The sequence below is a fragment of the Aplidium turbinatum genome, chromosome 15 (assembly GCF_918807975.1).
Source record: "Aplidium turbinatum chromosome 15, kaAplTurb1.1, whole genome shotgun sequence".
In the NCBI taxonomy this organism is placed as follows: domain Eukaryota; kingdom Metazoa; phylum Chordata; class Ascidiacea; order Aplousobranchia; family Polyclinidae; genus Aplidium; species Aplidium turbinatum.
In genome coordinates, this window is record NC_137486.1 from 11,510,532 (window position 1) to 11,534,952 (window position 24,421).

The window sequence follows — 24,421 nt, forward strand, 5'->3', positions numbered from 1 at the left end:
AAAATTGAAATTGAAAAAAAAAATAGTAACGGACAGCGATATTTTATTATTTTTATCAACTCCATCAATGCAGTGTTGATTGTAAATTTTATTTAGCCAAATTGCCGTGCGAAATTTGCAACTTGAAATTATAACTTTTTTTCTAATATTGCATGAATCTTTTGATAAAAATACGCTGTAATATTTTTTTTTTGTGGCATTAATGTCTTTGCAATTAGCCCAGGTTTCCGGGCAATACTGTTTGCAATGTGTTAAAAATTGTTTTGGATGCTCTTCTAGGTAGTTTTAATTAACACGCTAGCATTTATTTGCCTTTGAGGTAGTTAAAAAGTTAATTTGGACGAAGAACATCTGGCAGCATTTTCAAGCATCTCCCAACATGTGGTTTCGCATGTGACGTTTCCAGAAATCTTAAATTGAAACTTGCAAAATTTTGACAGAATGGCGTTTCTATCAGGGCTGTTTAGTTGGGCAAAAATATACGACTCCGACTGCGACTTCTTGGTTTATAACCTGCCGACTCCGGCTTCAGTGTTGCCAGATTTTAGAAGGTTGCTAGATTTTTCTGAAATTTTGACAAATTTTATTTTTCTAAAAATTGACTTTATTAAATTTGCAATCAAAGTTGAAATAGCGACTTTCAGAAAACAGAGAAGAACCAACACTTCTATTTTTGGTGATACTGGTTTATTGACTGAATCACAAGAAGATTTTCAAAAATATTGGACAATGTTAACTCAATTGGTAAGGAAATTAATATGAAAATTAACGCTAAAAAAAAACAAATCAATGATAATCTCAAAATCACCAGACACTCCAGTACTCCAAATTATAATTGACAATGAAAGTATACAAAAAGTAAAATCTTTTTCCTATCTTATACATTTAATAACTGAAGATGGGAAGTGTGACTATGAAATTCTAAGACGGATAGAAATTGAAAGATTTACATTTGGAAATATGAAAAATGTTTTAATCAATCAAAGTTTAAATTTATCAATGCGTCAAAGGATATTAAAATGCTATATCTGGTCAACCCTTTTATACAATTCTGAAACTTGGACAGTGTCACAAAAAATGGAGAAACGGATCGATGCCTTCGAGTTCTGGTCATACAGGCAAATGTTAAAAATTTCATGAAAACAAAAGATCACTAACGATGATGCATTATCTAAATTCAATTCAAGCAAAATTCTCTTACAAATAGTCAAAAGAAGAAAATTGAAGTATTTCGGACACACAATGAGGCAAAACTCGTTACAAAGATTACAGGAAGATTAACGGTGAAAGAAACAAAGGCAGACCAAGAATGATTTGGACAACTAACATCACTAAATGGACAAAATTAAGTTATGACAATGCAGTACGAACAGCTCATGGTCGAGAACAATGGCGCATTGTATCCAACCTTCAATACGAGGAAGGAACATAATGATGATGATCGTTTTTTATCAAACCAGGGTCGGAGTCAGCCGTTTTTTCAACGACTCTGACTCCGATTCCGGACACTCCAAAATCCTGCCGACTTCATGACTCCGACTCCACAGCCCTGGTTTCTATGAGCTTGCGCATTTGTATTACAGGCTACAAACTCTTGGTACTACCAAATAAATCTTGGAAATTTGATGTAGGCTACTTTAATCAGGTAAAATTAGTAAACTTCCTAATGAAACTGATATTTCCAAGTAAAAAGTAAGATTTAGTCACACCATCGGCTAGTTGTCCATTCATAAGATGATGTTGAATATGATACGTAGCAATTCAATCAAGAATCATGTCGCCAAAGTTTGAACTAAAGCGTCTAGGAGAAAATGGAAAAGCTTTGTATTTTTCTTTATTCTTTTTCAGCGTATCACAGCATATTCACTTTGAAATGCCAATCATGCAGTGCGTCACCACGAACAGGCTAACATACACAATTTCACTGCAATGATACAAAGCTATAAATAGTTGGTTGTCACTGGTAAATCAATATAATCATGACGACGTCAAAATATGGGGAATTTTTTTCATGTCGGATACAAGTGGCAGTTCTGAGAAGTCAGTTGACAAAGCTTGAAATAATTTTCTGTCATAAAATTTTTTTGTGGCGACTTGATACTGTAGACAGAAAGTTTTGATTTTGAAGGAAGTGCATATTATGTCATTTTGATAAAAAACGATAATTGTTATCAAGCCATTAAAGAACTCAGAAAATACCCCATATCGTTTCAAATGGAGTTTTGTATAAAACCGGTTCTCTCAAGACAGTAACTTCAGTTAGTGACGTTTAGGTAAAGTCAATTTTGCTGGATTCGGTCAGGCCAAAAAGGAACAGAGCTGAACCGAAAAACAGGTAGTTTGAACTTTGAAGAATATAAAACCCTGATCTTCTAGACCAGAGACCACTTATCTTTTTGACAAGGGGCGAGGTGACTGTGAGAAAATACTAGCGTGCCGGATAAACATTTTGTTTAATAGGCCTACCGTCTACACTTCTATAGCTTGTGAGGATGATTCAACACAGTGGGTGTGGTTTATCCAGCTGTCAGCAACAGTTCCCACGTTCGGTTGTTGCAGACGAATGAGTTGTGGAGAACAAAATGATTGTTTTATCACCAACTCTCAAAACCACATTTAATCATTCAGAAATAGCTTTTTTCAAAAGGTGCTAGTAGAAAACAAGGGCGAGAAACAGCAAATTCAATATACATAAACGGTTCACACAGATTTTTGTTCGGTGCACTGTGCCAATATGTCCACTATGCTGGTGCCTATATGCCACATTCTTTGCACAGTTCGGAGAGCTGGGATTCATGAACTTCACGGGCCAGTTCTGACCCGCGGGCTGTAGATTAGTAACCCTGTTCTGGACTCGCATTCAATCGGTTTCTATATTTTAATGATTGAAACCAATTCCAACACAGTAGTTTTGGTTACTCAGTCATGATGTTATCTGAATGCGTGCGCAGACATTGTAGTCGTAGTGAGTGAGATAATGTCAAAGCCTTCAAAGTAGTTTTTTGGTTTTTTTTTTAAAGTAGTCACTTTGAGAAATCTTTCATCGAATATTTTTCGTAGCTTTCATTTTGCCATGATGGGTTACCACGTCATAAGTTATCTACGTCATAATTTAAACATTAAATTATTAATACGAACGTCAAATTGTTTTTTTCATTGCTTGCATAGAAATTTATAAAAGATATTACATTTGAAATATAAGCTTCACTTCTCACCGAGCCCTGATTGTGGATGCATTGACTATTCGAACTCAAAAATGGAGTTTAATGAATCTCTTCTGCCGCCTGGTAAGTTATACTTTTGCAGTTTGACATTATTGTTATTAAGTTTTTATTTAAAACCTTGCGATCTAAATGAAGCAGCAAGAAGAATTTTACAAATTCACTTGCATGCAACATGCACTATAAGGGAGAGATGAGCGGTGTTTTTCAACAACCAGCTCCAACAACTAGGAGTCGAACCAGGATTGCATGATTAGAAAGCGAGCGCCTTATCCGCTGCGCCACCCCATTGTGTAAACACGACAAAAAGGTTGAATACATTTTTCAAAAATCATTTGGCAAAGGTGGATTTAAGTTTTTCCAAATATTTGTTCACAACTGTGTTGAATAATGGAAAACTCAGAACATCGAAATCATCTCAATAACTGACAAGTTTTAATATGCAACAGAAAAAACAACATATGTTCCTGGGCAGGCGCGGATTTATGGGGGGGCCCAGGGGGCCCGGCCCCCCCCCCCCCGAAATTTTGTGAAAAATTGTATGTGTCCGCATCAAATGGTTTGATATGCTTCTAAACAGCTGATATTAGTCCCTCGGCATCACAATTGATGAAATGGTTGTTTTAATGTCTATTTTCTAGCATATCGTATATGTCGTACAGTCGTAGTATCATTCTTCATATCTGTTTAGCTTTTTCTTTCTTTTTAATTGATTTTTAAATTTTCTGCCCCCCCCCGAAAAAAACTTTTAGATTCGCGCCTGTTCCTGGGCTTATGGTGTTGGTATGTTTATGATATATTTTCACTTTGCAGATGACTCAGACCACGCACAAACTCTTGCCAAAGTGGTCGTTACGCTACTCATTTGCGCTTTTGGCTTGATCGCTAATATAGCTGTCATATTCAGCATAGTGATATTGAAAGAATACAACAAATCAGTTACTCATTGGTAAGTGGGTGGTTTACTATCTTGTTTTGATATGTTATGGGGATGAACGTTACTCGATGGCTTTATCTATCCTAAATAATGCGCTGCAATTCAAGAGAGTACAATTTATGATGGTCTGGGAGCCGTCTCCGCATCGAAGCTCGAGAATATCGACTCGATTCTCTTTTGGCTCGTGGGCATAATATTAAGTTCATATACAAGCTATTATATAGCCAACAGTACAATATCAAGTTCGTGTTACTTAATTCATAAAATTTACCAACTGCCATGGGTTTATTAGTAGGCTATTTAGTATTCACATTAACTGAAGAATGGTGCAATCAAAAAAATATTTAATCATAAACAAACACATAGTTAAAAGGGCAATTGCGTTGTTACTGAGACTTATGCTGATTCAACAGAAGTCATAGATTTTTTACTTGAATACGAATCATTCAATATATAACAAACAAACTCGACTTGCCGAATGCCGATTCGTTTTGGTACGATTTCAGAAACACAGCCTTCAAAGAAACAGCATTTCAACGGTGTTTTGAACAATTATTGTTTTTCTTGCAAAGCACTTGGATTTGTAGATTCTTTCAAGTGTATGCAACGTAAATGAGAATCACTGTTTTAGAAAAGCTTAAAATAGTAAGTGGCAATCTTCTTTTTATTTCAACTTCTGGAATTTCCCTCTGGTGACACCGTAGGTAAGCAAATCTTGCAGTAAACACCCAAGTTGTCACGGTACGATGAAACAATAAAAAGACAACTTTTGCAAAAAAACTTAATTAGGGGAAGTTTTAAATTTTGATTGTCTAACCTAAAGTTTAGTTCGGATATCCAGTAGTCACACAAGTTTTACTGACTATTGCAGCGGAAGTTACATGTCATTTGAAATATTGATGATTGCTTGACCTAGAGGAGTTTGAAATTCCTGCCATGATATAGCAGTAATAGCAAGTTTTCATTTTCCCCTATATTTCTAATAGGTTAGGTATGTCTTGATAGGCCTACATGTCGTAAACAGCAAATCAATACCTCGTTACAACACTAAAATTGTGCACAGTAGCTTGCACTTAAAATGTGCCATTTCATACATACATTACATAAACAAAAACCATTGCAACCGTAACGGAAGATGGCGTTGCCTTCTACAATTCAGTCAATAAATGTTGCATTATAACATCGCGGGTGTAGGTTTAGCCCCGTTGACATTAACTGACTTTATAAAAGATTTTACATGAGCCATATGAGTTAAATGATTGATGTAGGAGGTTTATCTGAGTTGCTGAAGTAAAAAGAACGCTTGAAAAGACGTGCAATAGCCCAGAGGTTGGAGTATCAAAAATTCAATTCAGTGACTGTTTTACTATTCAGTAGGCTATAAAAAGTAAAGTGTTTTTATTAGGAGTAATTTTTTTTTAGTCTGATGAAGTTTAATGCATTGTCAAAAGAGAAATCTCTGTATGTATAATCAACAAAGCCACTTTCATTGCAAGTCTGAATAATAAAATAAGTATTGCATAAATGTTTAATTTTTGCCTTTTCACGTACACTTGGGAGTTTAACCAATTCTGTGGGTATGACGTAAAACACGTCAGAAATGTTTTTCAAACAGTTTGCATCACGTGCTTTCGTGACGTGTAGTTTGCACGTAAAATCATGCTACCCAGTAGCGTCTACAGGGGTCCAGGAGGTGCTTTTAAACTCGGGCCCGGGATGATTTAAGGGGCCCGTAACCTTTCCAAGGGCGCGGAACTTTATGATACCATCGCGTTTCTTTGGATTTAACTCGTTTTTCTTAGAAGTGTCTTGACTTGGTGCCCAAAGATTTTATTGGTACAGGGCCAAAATTATTCTCTAAACGACCCTGCATAAGTGCATATATCATCAAACCGTTCAAAAGCTTATCTGTTAGAACAACATGCAAACTCCTTTTTCAAAACGAATGCAAAACGCATAAAAAGTGTCTGACGGTTAACCGGAATGCATGACAAAATTTGCAGAAAATGAACCGACGAAGTAGTTGCAGTTTTTATAGAAAAACACACGAGATCAACATTGCACACGTAGTAGGTTTATGAGTTGCATTGCTATTGAAATTTCAAAAATTGTCTTACAAAAAGTTGCAAACAGTATCACTATCAGGCATTTTATTAGGCTTAGTCATGTGTAGCCTACAATTGAAACTAAAATCGTAGTGGGAAGCTGAAAAATAAACAATGACAAAATCATTTTCTAGTGAGATTTTGGCATTTTGGTTGGTCGTCGGATCACTCAGCACGCAGCAACTCAACAAGTGCTTCAACTCAGCAATTGCATTTCAGCTAGGCCTACTGCCAATTCAGCTATAGAGATTTACTTGTTCATGTCGGACTTGCTTGGTCATCGCTTGGAACATCGCCAAACTGAATTTGCTGACTTGTGTTATGGCTTGCTCAGTTGTTACTCAATCAGTTTAATCATTTACAAACTTCAGCCACTTGCCGAAATGTTGCTAGCTCAGTTGTCACTTGCTCAGTTGTCGCTTGCTCAGTTCACGCTTGCTAAGTTCACAACTGCTAACTTGTAGGAGACTGTTTTGGATTTGGACTGTATTTCGAATAGAGCAGTGAAGAAAACGAATTTCGTAGTTACTTAAATTGATAAAAAATATATGAACATCTTATTAGCCTACAAAATAAAACACTTCAAAATAAACAACCAGATCACATTTTTGCAGGTATGTATTGCAACTCTGCCTCGCTGGTGCCCTGCTCATGGTGACGCTCCCATTTCAAGCCACTGAGGCGCTAGAAGGTCAATGGAACTATGCAGAGTGGCTGTGCAAAGCAAAACAAACTGTATTTTATCTCAATTTTTACGCCTCGATAATGTTCTTAATGGTGAGGCGTATTATATATTTTTTGTTAAAACTGTTATAAAACGGTGGTGACTGCTGATAGCAGATAGGCAGCGCGTTTATTAGCAAAAAGTTTTACAAGAAATCTCACTGCAAACCTTTTCACAAGATGGAGCTGTACTCTAACAACATTTGGTTTTAAAGATGTTCAGAAACAGTTCCTCGAACAAATAATGTATGAACATGGGATAGCCTACTTTGTCTTTTAAGTTCACAGTCGTAGTAATACAATCGTGCGGTGTGCACACCTCACCTGCGGTCTTGATGATGCACCAACCAGTGATTGACAATATGGCCACATCCATAGTAGCCTACGCCTACGTGACAAAATTGTTGTTACAAGCGCGATCTTTTTGCTAACGTACCGTTTCAGCTTTTTATAGAAACTCTTTTACCTATAAACAAGTGGAAATGCTGTATATCAATGAAGCTCTGTTGCAGAAAATTGTAACAACGCTACGTTGATTATATTGTATGAGGCTATTCGTTTCTAATTTTAAATCAACAGAAAATAATATTACAGGTCATGAGCATTGATAGATATGCAGCAATATGCCTCATTTTCACGGATGTCTTTCACACTCTAAGAAAAAGGAAGTCTGCTTTTATCATCTCACTCTGTGTTTGGAGCATAGCCTTATTGCTAACCGTACCAGTGATGATATTTTCTTCTACAAATAACATGAATTGCATTTGCACGTAAGTATTAGATATACATACAGTGGCTTATACAGTAGATTTAGATTTTACAGACAGTGACTCAGTGAGGTAGTCTAACTATGACAGATTATACCAGCAGAGAGCATATGCCTCTGAAGGATGCCTAGTTTCCACAGTTTTGATTTAGTAGATCGCGTTTTTCTTTTAGTCCAAAACTGGCAAGATAAACCAATTTTTTTTTTAATTTAACTTGCCAAAGAGGTGGTTTACTCTTTCGCGCTCTGGCAATTTATATTCTTTAATTTAGTCCTCATAAATTTATAAGAAAAGTTTGTAAAAGTTTCAAGTTTATTTGTTGAGGACTCTGAAGTATGATCTAATGCTATTGAATGATAAATTGTAAAAAGTCAACCGAAATGCTTATATTGCTTATTACCGTTTCAAACTGAAGTGCTTTGCCAGAAAGTTTTTACCTCAAGTTCAAAATAGGTTTTGTTCTCTGAAGGACATAACTTTGTAACCTATGAGTTTCGGGAGTTTTTAAATCGAGATTCGTACCTGGTTCGGATGATGTCTGCAAACGTAACAGCAGCTCCCCAAACTGTCACTTTATTTGGTTCAGATCTGGTAAAGATATGGCAGATCCGTACCCGATCCGGCAAATATCTTAACCAGATAAAGTGGTTGTCTGGGAGTAGACTTTAGCATTGTAGCGTATGACGATAGCGGTTTCAAGTAATTTGAAAAATCACAACTGTTCTAGCGTGAAAACCAATAAAATATTTTTTGTAGAAGCGTATTTCCGCCAGAACGAGATATTGACGCTTTTTGCATAGAGCAAGGAATTGAAGATTTGGAACTATGCAGGGAAGTGATTGGCGATGGGGGTGGCAATGCTTGTAGGTAAGACTACTCAACATCAACAAACCAATTCCCAATTGCAATGACACTAATTGGTCTGCTGAGTTTGATGTAGCTTTTTAATTGAGTTAGCCTCACCCTATTCGTAATTTCATTTGTAGCTGCTTTAGTTTTCATTTGCGCCGTACATCAAAGTAAACTCCAGTGGAAGGTAGGTCACGTGGTTGCTGTGAGGTCACTATTTCTTTAAAATCATTCCAACAGTCGCATTATAGTTAAATACAAAATGTATTGTCCGATGAAAGAAATTGTTCAGGCCTTTATTGGCCACATAATACGTATAGGCTGTTTTTAAATCTTATGTTCTGCTTGTGGTTCTGCCTAATGCGCAACGATGTTTTTGCTTTTAAGGAAAAATGAAGAGGAGACAGGTTCTGGTGACGAAAATGGAAGTGGATTTTTTTATTACGAAAATCCTGATGACAACAATACGGATTCTGTTTCTGTGGAAAACGCGACATCGACTACTTTTTTTAACCCGGATTATTCGTACATCAACGTAAATGAAACAGCTATCAATGAAAGCATAAACACGCCTGGCGTCTTTCCCGATGAGCCCGTAAACCCAAATGATATTCTTCAACAAGATTGTAATTATGTCAACGAACCGCCAGGATGGACAGCCTTTATTGCTTTCAATTTCTCAGTGATGTTTCTTCTTCCACTCATAGTAAGTATGCAGGCTTTCTCTGACATGTTACAAGTACACTGACAAATTTAAATTTGCTTTTCAAGTTAGTTTTTGTAATATTTCTGTGCGTTGGTGTTTTTTTTATGGTATTCAAGTATAAAGCTTTTAATAATCTAAAGATGTTTAATTTTTTTGAACATATTGTTCTTTCAGCCTGGCATGAGGGTATGAAACAATCAAAACTATATAGGTCTGTAGTCAGAGATGGGCGTGATCTTGATCCTGAAGATCACAAGTGATCTTGAAGTTAAAGATCGTGATCTTGATCTTGATCTTCAAGATCACTTTTTTTTGGTGATCTTGATCTAAGATCACTTTTTTTTGTGTGATCTTGATCTTGCAGAACAGTAAGATCAAGATCACTTTAGAATTGAAGTTTACTTACTAGATAGAGGCATTTTTTTAGAACTCGTACTGTACAAAGTAGTTTTAGTGGCAACTACTAACATTAAGCCACTGTTAATATGATATGTGTCCAACAAAAGACGATTTAACTTAGTCTCCAACTATTCTGGTCAGTGTTGCCATTTCAAAATTGAAAAAGTTTTCTGTGTTGGTCATATTAAAGAAGTCAACTTCCGTGTACTTTATGTTGACGCATAATAAAAAATGATTTAACTTTGTTCACAATTTCCATGTGTGAGTTTTAAAGAAATGTTTGCTTTTTTTGACCCAATTTTAGATGTTTCAAAAGTCTAGAATGGCGGTGTTAAAAAATCTGGACTCTAGCCGACTTTGGTCATGTAAAGTGGTTTATTGCAGCAAATCAACCTGACCAAGGCTTGTTTAGGGTCTGAGTATGGAGCGGTTTGTCTGACCACAAACGTCTGAACTTTTTTGATAGCAGACTACAGTATCAAGATTGCCAGATGGGTAAATGGTGCAATAAACATTGACATGTAGCGGACGCGTCGGTTAGTGCGCGCGCTCATATGCTGCCGTCCGTGCTGACGGCGACATTCCTGGGCAGAACGAGATTGGGACTGGCAAGGAATGACCAGGACACGGTGGCCTTCACATTGTCTATTTACTGACTGGCTTGACAGCTAATGGTTGACTACGAGATTGAATTCTCCAAGGCTCCGTCGTTTATTAATTGATCCACTATTTTCAGGAGAACAGAAATTTAAACATAGCGAACTAAGAACACCGAACTTTCAAAGAATAGAACTTCAACTTGCAGAAATCAAATAGCCAGCTTGGTTGCAACCAGAAAATAATAGCGAACCTTCTTGAATCGTCTCCAATAATATAGTTGAATAGTAAAGTAAAATCTATTACAGTAAAGGTCTAGTAAAGTTCTCGATTACAAGTACCATATCCTTTACACCAAAACTAAAATTCTCTGTCTGTCGAATGGTTGGCCAAAACGCGATATACATAGTCGCTGAGGAATGAAACATCTGTAAGCTATAACGTTGAAAAGACGAAAACTACGCATATGTGATTGAAGCTACAGGTTGTAAGAATGCTTTTAGCTGATTGGCGAACGATTTCTTCAGAGGTAAGCAAATTCCTAATCATACTTCAGGAAGCCCGAAGCATACTTGCCAAACTACCTGAATTGGTTGACTTACAGAGTAACATTACATATATGCAACAGAACAATGATATCAAGGCGGTAACAAGCGTTAAGGAAGATTGAAAAGACCTAAAGTGAAAACGCAGGGCGCTACAGACATAATGCAGTGAAAGTTAAAACTACTTAGTAACACAAATAAAAACTCCCACACGGACCAGACAAAAATTTCGTAAAAAATGATGTACCGGTAGCTCAAAATTTATTTTTATTTATTTATTATAAATAAAAAGTATAAAACTAATTGAAAATTTTGTGACTTTTCTGTACTGTAATTAGTTACCTTCGGCTTTGGGTGTGACGTTGCGATTTTCCACAAACTACGATAACGATTGATAGACCTAATAGCAACAGTCACTAACTTATTACAATTCTTAGGCCAGCGATCGAGTAGTTAAAACTAAAAGTTGGCAATACCAACTATATACCTTTACCCAGGTTGCTTATAGTAATTATTTTTTGCAACATCATTGATCAAAAACTTCATTTTTTTTTTCAAGTATACAAAAAGTGATCTTGAAAATGATCTTGATCTTCAAGATCACGATCTTGATCTTCAAGACCACCTATTCTTGGTGATCTTGATCTTGAAGATCACCAATACTGGTGATCTTGCCCATCTCTGTCTGTAATGATGAGTTAAAATGTACAGTCATTAGTCAACCTTCTGTTTTATGTTCGTTTGCTTCTGAACGATTTTTATTTCTCGTTAATCGACTTGTTGCAATTCAGTCTGTGCCCTGTGGAAAAGTGACCCACAGACCACAAGCAATACAACTGGGGTTTATTTGCTACAGGTTATTTGTGTATTCTACGGCTTGATTGCACATCACATTGAAACTACAAAAGTGAGAACAGCAAATCGCATTCACAATGACCGTAGACGTGTAACGATCATGTGCGCTTCATTGGTGTTAAGTTTCATGATATGCTGGACTCCATTTTATGCGTTTCATCTTGCAAAGCTTGAGGGAATACAAGCTACGGTGAGTTTTCGACTTTTCATACAGTAGATTCTCTATCGTGATTGATTGATTGATTGAATCTTTATCCTCGGACAGGGAAAGCTTCTTGCAGAGCTTAATCCTCGCGGCTTTGCATACTTGTAGAGGCTTTGCATCACTGACGCAGGCCGGGTCACCGAGATTGACAGAGTGAAGATTCTGATTGTTGAAGTCTTGTTGCCGGGAAATTATTCCATCCATTAGATGCCGCTAAATAGAGAACAGTTCTCCTTAACGTGCGTTGCTCAAGTGCACACTAGGAGAATCGAACTAGCGCTGCTTGATCTTGAAGCTTCTTCGTTCCAGAAGTCACGCGCTAACCAACCGAGCTAACGGGGCGGACTGATGTCATCAACTTGTGGACAACCCGACGCAAAACGGAATTCATAATTCATGATGCAAACATTTTGCTAAAATGCTATTTTTTTTACGTCGCAGGGAAAAACATGTCGAACTTTATCTGTGGTGGGTAATATGTTGGCACTTTTAAACTCTGCCTTGAATCCTTATTTATACAGCTGCTTGGGACCGGGACTGGCGCGAAGATGGAGGTAGGTTGGACACTTGGACAGTGTTAATGTGCAGCCAGCCTATATATATTAGGCCTAAAACTTTTCTGCGGCCCGATGTAAGCTAAGTAGCCTAATGCTGTAAATCGTTTAATTTCACGATTAACTAAGTTAGTGCAAATGAAACCTTTGATAGATACTTTAGTATTTTGGAAATAACTATTTCTCCTGGTTTGCAGGACTCTTAAGCAAGCACCAACGCTGCAAGGTATGTTTTTCAAGAAAAGTAGACATCAAAGTCATAATTCCAACGAAGAGCAAAGAAATAATCGCACACGGAAATCAAAGGAATCTCCGAAGACTCGGACTACTGCCTTTTCCACAAAAGCAGTCGTAACTCATGAAAATGAAAGTCACGTCCAGTAGGGTCCTACTCTTGAAAACCGCTTGTCAAAGTATTTATGGTCATTAGCGGATCTACTGTATAGAAACAATTTGTTGCAACACGATAATTCTGACAAAGCAAAATTTCTAGGAGGAAATGGACGAAATATATCAACATTGAAGGTAGAAGATGCAAGGATTTAGTGAGGGTGTGGGTGATTTCCACCCAAAATAGTATCTTCTTTTAGTCGCTTTTTACATATTTTTGACCAATAAAACGTTTTCTTTAAAACGTAGCCTACGCTCTGTGGGTCTGCTACTATTCGGTGAGTCCGATTCGGTGAGTCTGATTCGGTGAGTTCCTAACCTCTAACCCCTAACCCTAACTCCTAACCCCTAACCCTAAAACGGCAATGATAATTAGGCTACGGTACCGGATAATTTAAAAAAAAAAATTGAAAAAATCCCCCGTTAAGGGATCGGACTCACCGAATCGGACTCACCGAATCAGACTCACCGAATCGGACTCACCGAAACGGGCCATTCCGACGCTCTGTAGCCTACTTAACCAAAATTGAGCGAGCGTGAAGAGCAAGAAAATTTTGTAAAATCAGAAAAAAGTGCATTTATTTTTCAAATTTTTGGGGGGCAATAAGTGACCAATTGCCTTAATAGGTAGATCCGCTACTGGCTTTTGTATTGCATTTAGATTTGTAATGGTAAATTTAATAATTTGGTTTTTAATATTTGCAGTAGGCCTATGTCAAAGGCTACGGACTATTGCTTATATGACTATACGGTGTGACAACAAAATATGTCACACTGCAGTGATAGTAAAACTACTGTCTTTCTTTGATTTCAATACCACTTTTGTGAAACAATTGCCTACCACTGTCAAAGCATTTCGTATGCAAAGTTGCAGACTTACATTAGAAGATTTGTCTTTCGTACCTCAATGAATGTATAAAATGTGTGTCTTATCAAGATGTTTCTTCAGTGTAGCCGAGGCTTAAGCCAATTTCATTCAATGTTCTATGTTGATCCATGTAAACATAAAGGTCTTTTCGAAATGATTCAAAGATGACACAATTGTGCCTTTATTTTCATACTCCAACCTGCAAAAGTTGACGGCCAGTGTTGTGGGTCTACTATCGGATAGACTTGGGCCTTGTGGCCGTGCTAACTACTGATATATAGCCTACTACATGATTTTCCATTCAGGCACGTTTTAAACCTTTCAAGATCTTGCCACCTTTTCCCGTTCATTAACGTGCTGGTAGGTCTATATCGATTTTTGTAGTTAGTATATTTTTCGTCCCGGACTTGTTAATGAAAAATAAAATGATTGATGATTGATTGACTTCTCAGTCCGCCCGATAGCTCAGTGGTTACACGCCCGGCTCAAGATCACACGGCGCTGGTTCGCCTTTCGGGGTGTGCACTTGAGCAACGCATTCCAAGGACAGCTTTCTATTCAGCGGCACCTATAGTGAATGGAATAATTCCCCGGGAACAACACTTCAACAATCGGAAAACTTCACTCTGTCAATCTCGGTAACCGGCCCTGCGTCAAGAGCCTCTACAAGTATGCGAAACTACCAGGAATAACCTATCAAGGCTTTGTCAGTCAGAGGATAAAGATTCCAAAACCAACCAACCAACTTCTACATTAGAAAAATCATATCCCGTCTGCTTAAGGTTTAAGCTGTTGAAATTTAACGCCAACTTTGGCTTCTCGAATCCTGGTTTCAATACTTCCTTCAATATGACTTGTAGCCTGCAACTTCTGTGTTAAGGCCTACTTTTATACTCTTTTACTGTTCGTTTTTTATATTATAGCTTTAAAAAATATGCATGTGACTTGTGTGAAAAGATGTATGTTGCAGTGGGCTATAACCTACGTAACAGATTTTTGCAATTTCAAGCTGTGTTGGTAACATTTAGTAAATGTGATCAGTAGTGTATGTAATAAATGTGATCAGTGGTGTTGGCTGCGCATGATTTTCTTGAGGTTGCGTTCTACGAGATTGATAACCATATATCTTCGCAGAGATTTTGCATTTAAAACGAACAAGATACTGATAACAAACGTAACAGCAAAACTTCGCTACCTTTCTAGAATACAACTTTTATCTCGTTTCGTCTGTAGGCTTATATTTTCGTGAGATTAGCGAGTTTGCTTTTACAGTCACCTTTGATTTTTGATTGAAGCATTTTGTACTGTAGGTGTATAGGCTACTTGCTTTGGAGAAAGGGCAATGCTAAATGTATTAAGAAAAAAACAAAAAACGAGCAGTGAAAAAAGACTGAAGAACTGACTGATATGTTGGAGATAATTTGCCTTTGGAGATAGATGGGAAGAGGAAACGGGGACGTCAAAAAAGAACAGATAAAGGAAGACAAAGTCAGACTGAACAAGATGCGATAGACAGAATGAGATCGAAAATAGGAGTGAAGACAATTGCTGCAAGAAAAAAAATTGGCCACTGTTGATGGAACCACAAGCACCAACCAAATTGTGTGACGTCATAAGTGGTAGGTGTCGTATTCTTAGTTCTGTGTTCAGAGTAATCATTCTTTAGTTGCACCTAGTACAGTTGACACGTAATAAATGTTCTTCCTCTCACCCTTTTACTAACAGCCACCCTCACAAGTGAGGACAAAACTGAATTTGAATGGTCACTGTCAACACACATTTTGGTGCCAAGAAAGTTTTAACAGTTTTGAGGTATTTTGATGCCGCTAAATCCGAAAATGACCTTGGTTTTTGCGAATTGGCTCTAATTTTTGAGATATTCTATGGTTGTAGGGGAGACCGGGGAGATTTGTTACAAGGGAGGGTTGTTACAGTCGTTTTAACTTTTAAATTAGTTCACATCAACCGCTGAAATTAATTTTTTTTGTCAGGTTTTTAGTTTCCATGTGCAAACGAAGCTTCAGCCATTTTGAAGGCTGCAGTAGAAAATTATTGATGAAAAACTGTTTTAGGGTACAAAAAGTAAATTTTTGCTTTGTCAAAGAAAATGTTATTGCTACAAAACTATGAATGATATTTAACTGGCTTCAAAATTAAATCAGACTTGAAGTGCAATACCTTTGGTTCATTATAAATATTTTAAAGCTAAGTGTCACATGTTTGACATATGTTGATCTTATCCAGCCAACTACTATTGGGGTGAGTTGTTACACAGTGTAATGCTTGCTCATCCAGACTGGAAAAAAATACTTAATTTGGTACTCAAATGACAAATTTTGTATTATTTAGAATAGTTGATTACATTTTTAAGTTCTATTATTATCTGTTGTTGCTGGGGGAGAGTGGGGTTAGTTGGAAGGCGGGGTTAGTTGAAAAGTGGTCATTTTTTTAACTCTCGATAACTTTTTGAAATATTTACTGCCAACATGTGAAGTAGTTTATAAAAACACACAATCCATGTTAGTTTCGATTTGTTGAGTCAAGGTATGTTTGTTTGGCTGACAATTTTGTATTTTCTTACTTTCGAAGTAAAATTTTTGGCGTATTGAAAAACATCTCATGCGTCGATATCGTTAAAGATAGGAAGAAGTTTTTTGGTGTGTGCCAGCTGTAGGTGTTCTAAAACACTAAGAAATAAACAAATTTTAGTCCAACGCACCATGCTTCAATATTTTAAGAAAATAGTTTGTCATATGCTAATGGGGCTAGTTGGAAAATAGTGGGTGGGGTTAGTTGGAAAACGTTTTGATAACGGTATGACTATGTAGTATGATACGAGTATATCGTCGTGGTACGATAATAAGTAGTATAAGCTCGAATGTACTTGTTTTAAGCAGACATACATTGTAAAATTTTAATTTGAATAACTTGGAAAGTGCTATATATGCGGCATCACAAGTTTTAACAATGCGTTTATTAAAAAATGTTTTTACGATGATTTGATGTAGAATTCATTGCATTTTGATTTTAAAGCAAGTTAACATATTTGCTTACAACCCCATGTAAATGTTTATTGGTTGAAAAAAATAGTATCCAGTTCATTGGTGGGCATCAAACTGACGTTTTTCAACTAACCCCAGGCATGGGGTTAGTTGAAAAATCAATTGTATGTTTGTTTATTTTAAATTTTTATTAAAAGCTTGATTGACTCAATACTTATTTTTGGTTGTATGATAGAGGACACCATAGGTGATAATTTAAGCCGCTTCAAGTTGTCAGGTTATGCACCAATTGTTTTAAATTTTACTTTAAAAAAAAATCTTTCCGACTAGCCCCACTCTCCCCTATCTGTGTCTCAACATGCCAAAAACTAATAAAGGGTGCCTTATTGAGGCCAAATACCATGAATGTTTGAATGGAGATCATGTGTTTGCAATCCTGGTGACAATGCATTGTCAATAATGATGTTATTTGGTTGTTCATGATTTTTTTCTATTAAACTTGGATGTTCAATAAATTCAAGAATGCTGTGTCAACGTATTCCATCAGTTATAAGTATTTTAGTAAGAAAAATTAGTTAATAGATCAGCCTATTTGAAATTGTAACATTTCACCCCATCTGTGTAACAAGTCACCCCGATACTGGGGTGACTTGTTACAACTGACTCATTGATATATTAAAGCAAATATTTTCCTGTAAGCATAACTTTGTTAAATTTTGAAGTTGTATTTATAACAACTGGTGATGTGGCAAGATTCCATAAAATTTTCAGCAACTTTGTGCAAATATTGAAAGAGAAATCTTAGATTTACTGAAAATTGTAACAACCCTCCCAGGTCTCCCCTACTCCAAAAAAGTGCTAAAAATATGCAAACTTTGACATTGGTATTTTCTTTGTGCTATAACTTTGATGAGACCTTCTCTGTCTTTTACAAGCATGTCCATGCCTTATTCTTACATTTGTGATGCGATTCTATGAAATATGACAATTTTTATTGCAGACAGCCTTCTATGGGTAAATCATGTTTTATGTCAAATCAAGCAAAAATTCAAAAAATTAAACAATAATAGCAGTAAACAACAGATTTTCGTTTGCAAAAACAGGTGGCGTCAAAGCACAAGCACTACTTTTAGTCTTTTAATAACAATCGAAGTAGCCTACATTTCGTAAATTGTTAAAGCACATAATCAATCATACAATGCAAAAAGATTAGTCGATGTTTACAAATTTTCTTTAGTAAGACTTTCTGAAATGTGAAGTGGCCAAGCAGTCACGTTGGAGATTACAACAGTAGTCATTCATCATGTGGGCATCCCACCTGCCTGGTACCGCTCTTCTATGACCTTAATGTCCTGGTGGAACCTTTCTCCGTGCTCTTCACCTACGTCACCAAGGTTTGCAGGAAAACAATTTAAGTGGCTGATGAGATAGAAAACCTTGATACTTATCTTCACACCTAAATCTTTGAACTTGGAAAGCAGAGGCTATCTTTCACCAATTCTTGGTAATTTTCAGCTTTTTTGTTTTCAAAAAATTTCTGTGTGACTGAAACAAACGATTGTCATGCAACAGACTTCTTGTCTGTCATAGACTGCACAAAACGCGCATCATTTATGATTGATTGAATCTTTATTCTCGGACTGGGAAAGCTTCTTGCAGAGCTTAGGGGAGACTGGGGTAAAGTGTGCAATGGGGTAAGATGAGCAACCCCAGTTTTTGGAGCAACGAGTCGGCGGATTTTTTTTTTTTTATTCTGGATATATCACTTATAATGCCCCTTTATTCTATGTATTTGTTATGTCCACTGAGAATTGCATTTTACAATGGCACGCAATTATATTGTTTATGTCGAAAAATCGAAATTTTTATTTTTTTGCCAAAAACTGAATAACTTTATTGTTACATTATGTAAATCAAATATGTTTTTTTGTATTGGTAAGTATAAAGTGTGAGGATAGTCAAAAATAACGTTCGGGTTGGTTAGTCGTGTAGTTTTTTAAATATTTGTAATTTTGTCACAAAAATCAGGATGGGGTAAAATGTGCAATGCTATTTGAAGTATCTTGGAGCAGTTGCTCAACTTACCCCAAAAGCAATATCCTTAGCTTATTTAATGTTTGATCTGTTGAATTTGTGTCTTTTTAAGTTCGTATTAGATAAAAAACAGTGTTGTGTTGTAAAGCAGAACGCCTCGCAATTATACAAACAAACTGACAGGGGAATGCTTCAACTTAATCGAATTGCTCAACTTACCCCAGGTCATTGCTCAATTTACCCCATACAATTTATGCCGGGGTAAGTTGAGCAACACGCGAATAAGTATCAATATAAAAAAATATAAAAGTTGCAAGGTGATAAAACTCAATCTAAAATGTAGCTGATTCACTAGTGCTTTAAGTTCACCCTATTAAAATGTTCCAAAACAAACCGTTCTTTTGTAAAAACGACTTAAGCAAAAAGGTGCTCATCTTACCCCACCCTCCCCTAATCCTGGCAGTTTTGCATACTTGTAGAGGCTTTGAATGACTGACGCAGGCCCGGTCACCAAGATTGACAGAATGAAGTTTCCGATTGTTGAAGTGTTGTTGCCTGGAATTATTCCATCCATTAGATGCCGCTGAATGGAGAGCAATCCTTAACCCTATCTGTAGCGACACGGAGCTTTATGAGGACGCCCCATTCTAGTAGTGAAATATTTCACAGAAGGAAATATCTTAGAAATGTCAAATTTCTTGACTTTTAGTTTTTATTCCTTGCGAATTTTCTAAACCTAAACTGGTCATTTTTTAACTTTCCTGCCCTTTACAATAAGCATTTCGTCTCAGGTGGCTAAACATTTTCGTGCAATGCTACTTATATATAATTTAATGTTAGTGCAATATAAATATTAGTGCAATTACTTTGAAATGTAAAAACGCCTAAAAATGGCTTATACCCTATTTATGAGAAAAAGTAATTTTTTATTTAATTTAGCATTACTCTATGTTAGGCTATTTATATATTTTATTTTTTATTTATTTATTTGGTTTAGACCAGAAGATAGAGATCCATAGAAACACGCCAGCACACACATACAAATAAAATAATTGAAAATCAAACAACAAGCATTGTACGGTTATAATGTTGTAAATACATTGAACGAGCGAAACACTCAGAGGTCATTAACGCTTTGATATAGGAGTTAGAAGAGCTGCAACACCGATTTACAAAGCTAGCAATGCTCTTCCGTAGCAGGGCATAAAAAGTGTTCACGTTGTGGTTTACTTGGATGTGACTAATGCTGCAAATTTTAGGCAATTTGAACAGAATTCTGAACGAATTGTTATATGCAACTTTCAGACGATTAATAGCCGATATTGAATAATTAGACCAAAGGGGAGAAGCATAAAATGCAGAACAGTAGGTGCGAAAAAGCACTACATTTGTTGAATTTATATCTGAGCATGTTCGCTATGCAGTATGAAGATCTGGTTTGCCTTGCAATGTCATCATTATCACACGAGTTATTGGTAAGAATAACACCAAGGTATTTACAGTCGTGGCCAAAAGTTTAAGACCAAACCGCAAATTTCGCGAAAATCAGTTCTTCGACCTATTTCTTGTTGTTTTTTTACTTATTTCTTGCTAAACTGTATATAAGACAAAGTAATAAGCATTTATATTGTATTTTGCATCAAAATCTCAAATTTTTAATATTTGGTGTGTCCTCCTTTCGCTTTGATGGCGGCCTTGATTCCTCTGGGCATAATTTCGATTAAATTTTTGCAAAGTTTTTCAGGAATTTCGCAGATCCAGACTAATTTGATTGCTTCAATTAGGGAAGGAATACTCGGGGGATGTTTTTCAGCAACTTTATTTTTGAGAAAAGTCAAAAAGTTTTCGATAGGGTAAAGATTGGGACTTTTTCCCGGCCACATCAGAAGAGTAATTTTCTTAGCCCTAAAAAACTCTGTTACTATCTTTAAACGATGGCATAGGGCTCCATCTTGCATAAAAATCATGCACTCGTACACCGACATGTGCATTATTATGCAGTTGTAGCTTCTCCTTCATTAATCTCAAGTATTTCTGGCCGTTCATCGTGGTTCCTGGTTTTAGAAAAAAGAGTTCGGCTGTACCTTTGGTCGAAATGGCTCCCCATATCATCACACCTGGTGGATGTTTCATCGTTTGCCGGATATACTTTTCATCAAATTGTGTCCCTGAGGGTCGACGGACATTTTTTTTCTTCCACCAAACTGTTGGACACTTGATTCGTCCGAAAATTAAACTTTAGATCATCGGGCAGAAGTCCAGTCTTTGTGCTCCAATGCAAACAGGGGGCGGGCCCGTCTTCTTCATCACTGGTGTAACCCTCGTTTTTCGTGCTGGTTTTCGTAACTTCAGACTAAATTTTACAACTAAACGGCGGCTAACAGTTCTCCTGCTGACTGGAATACCGGCTTCATTCAAAGAGGCCCTGATTTCTATGGCTGAACATGTTGGAGACTTCACCACTTCTCTTTTCATGAAGATGTCAGCTCTAGGAGTTTTTTTTTTCAAGGACAACCACTGCGTTTTGCATCAGCATAAGTTCCTGTTTACTTAAATTTCACAATTGCCTGATGCACAGCAGTTTTACTAAATCCAAACTGCTCACCAATTTGACGTTCTGTGTAGCCTTCCCTGTGGAGAATAACAATTTGACATCGCTGAACCTCCGAAAGAGAGCACATTTTACCCATTTTAGGCAGACAAATAATACAGAAAAGTAATCTCTACTGGCTAATGTTCAATTGATATTTGCTAAATAATGACTGATTACATCAGATTTCGACCCACAGTAAAGATGATGCAAGTGAAACAATATCTGATGCAGTATTATGATGTAATGCAAAAACCGTCATAAATCAAGTCTGGTCTTAAACTTTTGGCCACGACTGTAATTCTTTCTACAAAAGAAACGCTTTCTTTGCCAAGTCTGATTGTAGGCTGGAGTTTTCCCCTGGGTTGTTTAGTCAAAAACATCAATCCAACAGTCTTAGAACAGTTAAACACAATATTATGCGTAGTTGCAAATGTATCACATATGTCAATGAGTTTTTGCAGACCTTTGATACCGGGAGCTAAACAGCAAAGATCGTCAGCGAACATAAGATTATTTATACAATAATTACCAATACTGCAGCCAATTTTTAAGTTAATAAGCAATTTTGACAAATCGTCCATGTATACATTAAACAAAAAGGGACTAAGAACTCCTCCTTGCCTCACACCGTTAGTGACTTGGAATATTGCTGAGAAGCAACCACCCCATCTAACATCCCATCTAACATCCTAATAATTACCAATACTGCAGCCAATTTCTAAGTTATTAAGCAATTTTGGCAAATCGTCTATGTATACATTAAACAAGAAGGGACTGAGAACTCCTCCTTGCCTCATACCATTAGTGACTTGGAATATTGCTGAGAAGCAACCATCCCATCTAACAGACATGGTCTGCTGGGTGTACCAGTAGAAGAGTAGACGGACAAATACCATCGGAACATTACGTTGAATTAATTTCTCAAAAAGTATATAATGGCACACCCTATCAAATGCTTTGGATGCATCTAAGAATACCAAGAATACCGGGCTTCCATGTTGTACATACTGAGAAATGGCTTGTTTTAATTTTTTTTTTTTTCAAAAATTTTTATTCAAAAATTTTTGAAACTGCCAGTTTTTTATTCAAAAATTTTTATTTTGTTTTTCGAAATTACAGTAGAATAAAAACCGACTTTCTGACTTTTTTTTATCTCAAGTTTTAACAAGAATACACACATATCAGTGCTGTGCTTGGACTTAAATCCAAATTGATTATCAGTGGTTTGCAAAAACGGTTCTATGTGGTACAGAATAAATTTTTCAAACAGTTTGGACATAATAGTTGCCATAGCAATGGGCCTATAATTAGAAACATCTGAAATATCACCTTTGTTACTTTTTACAATAGGGACAATAATAGTACTCATGCATGCATTAGGTACAAATCCATGGGAGCTACACATGCTAAATAATAAGCTAACATAGAGATGAATTATGGGATGGGCATAAGAGAGGAGTTCTGCACAAATTTCATCAGTCCCTACTGATCGGTTGGGCGGTAATTTATGTAATAGAAGGTTAACAATGTCAACTGTACATTTAAATTTGTCATGGTTTTCATAAGCCTTCTCATTTGCTATACTACTAGCTACAAAATGTTTTTCAGCTTTAGAGTTATCATTTGAGGAACTTAACAATGCACTGTACTGGTCTCCCCACATGTTAGCTATGTTGGCACTGCCAGTTTCTCCGCCTACCGTGAGTGATAGGGATGTATGTTGTTTTGTATGCTTGATACACTTCCAGAAATCATTGGTAGGGCATCCAGCCACCATGTTTTTTGCTAACACATCAGCTTTGTGCTTTTCTTTCAGTCTTTTACAATGGCGTTAGAGCATGCTTAAATTGTCTTCTTGTAGTGGACATATGCCAGCAAATGGGGCCATGTCTGGGCTTGCCGTGATCCAGCCAAGTCAAGTATGCCTCACGAGCTGTGCTGTGAGCACTTCTCACCGCTGTGTTCCAACCGCATACAGAGCACCTTCTGTTGCTGCAAATACTGCGTTGGAATGAGTTATGGGAAGCACTGGCCAGGGCATGAACAATACCATTGTAAAAATTGTTAATTTCTTCTAAATGTGATGAATTGCAGCACATAGGGCTGTTGCAGCAGATAGCAGTGGAGGGCAATGAAATTTGTGAAATTAGCTGTTCAGTTTCATCATAGTATTTGACTAACTGAAGCTTGGAAACTTTGTCCCAGTTTATCTTTTGACATGGTGAACTAGGGAAACCAATACTTGGGACAAGCCGGGGGAGGTTTTCACATTGTATGGTAATATGCAGGAGACGATGGTCAAATATAAAGTAGTCGCTCAGAACAGAGATATTGCTGATGGATTTGTGGGCTGATTCAGTACATAAACAATGATCAAGCCAGCTTTTTGTTTCATGTGCATCACTGATGTACGTAAATGTACTCGCTGGTAGTAATATCTTGTCAGAGAGGATGAGCTCCTGTTCATCACAATACTTTTCTGCTGTTATAATTCAAAAATTATTTCAATTTTGAAACTATTTTTTTGGAAATTACAGTAGAATAAAAACCGACTTTCTGACTTTTTTTATCTCAAATAATTTATTTCAATAAATTTGTTGGGTAAAAATGTAATTTCTATAGGCACAATACACTTAGCTATTATCTTTTTAAATATTTTGACTCTGTGATTTTCATAGCTCCCGTTATTAGCGATTAATTAGCACGGGCTAAGATAGCCCGTGACGTGCTTTCCACGTACGAAAACAGCTCGTATTAAGATAGGGTTACCGTGCGTTGCTCAAACGCACACCCCGAGAGTCGAACCAGCGCGGCTTGATCTTGAAGTTTTTTTCGTTCCAGAAGTCAAAGCAGGAAATGCTCTGCAAATATTACGCACCCAGCTCAAGACCATGCGGCGCTGGTTCGACTCTCGGGGTGTGCGTTTGAGCAACACATTCTAAAGATTGCTCTCCAGTCTCCATTCAACAGCATCTAATGGATGGAATAGTTCTCCGGCAACAAGACTTCTACAATCGGAAAACTTCACTCTGCTAATCTCGGTAACCGCTCTGCGTCAAGAGCCTCTACAT

The 24,421-nt window shown here is 36.8% G+C and overlaps 1 protein-coding gene across 3 annotated transcripts; it reads left to right on the plus strand.

Moving 5' to 3' along the window:
* The first annotated feature begins 3,167 nt into the window (after positions 1-3,167).
* LOC145784560 (nociceptin receptor-like) lies at positions 3,168-14,791 on the plus strand. 3 transcript variants are annotated; one of them, XM_082596403.1, is made up of 9 exons: positions 3,168-3,287; positions 4,035-4,170; positions 6,878-7,040; positions 7,581-7,756; positions 8,510-8,620; positions 8,990-9,308; positions 11,706-11,894; positions 12,351-12,463; positions 12,661-14,791. In XM_082596403.1, exons 1-9 carry the CDS (start codon positions 3,257-3,259, stop codon positions 12,845-12,847), a joined length of 1,425 nt encoding a protein of 474 aa, XP_082452529.1. In that variant the 5' UTR covers positions 3,168-3,256; the 3' UTR covers positions 12,848-14,791. The 3 variants fall into 3 exon arrangements, with proteins under 3 accessions (XP_082452529.1, XP_082452530.1, XP_082452532.1); XM_082596404.1 differs by having other exon boundaries at positions 8,513-8,620; XM_082596406.1 differs by lacking the exon at positions 4,035-4,170 and having other exon boundaries at positions 3,252-3,287.
* Positions 14,792-24,421: the final 9,630 nt, after the last annotated feature.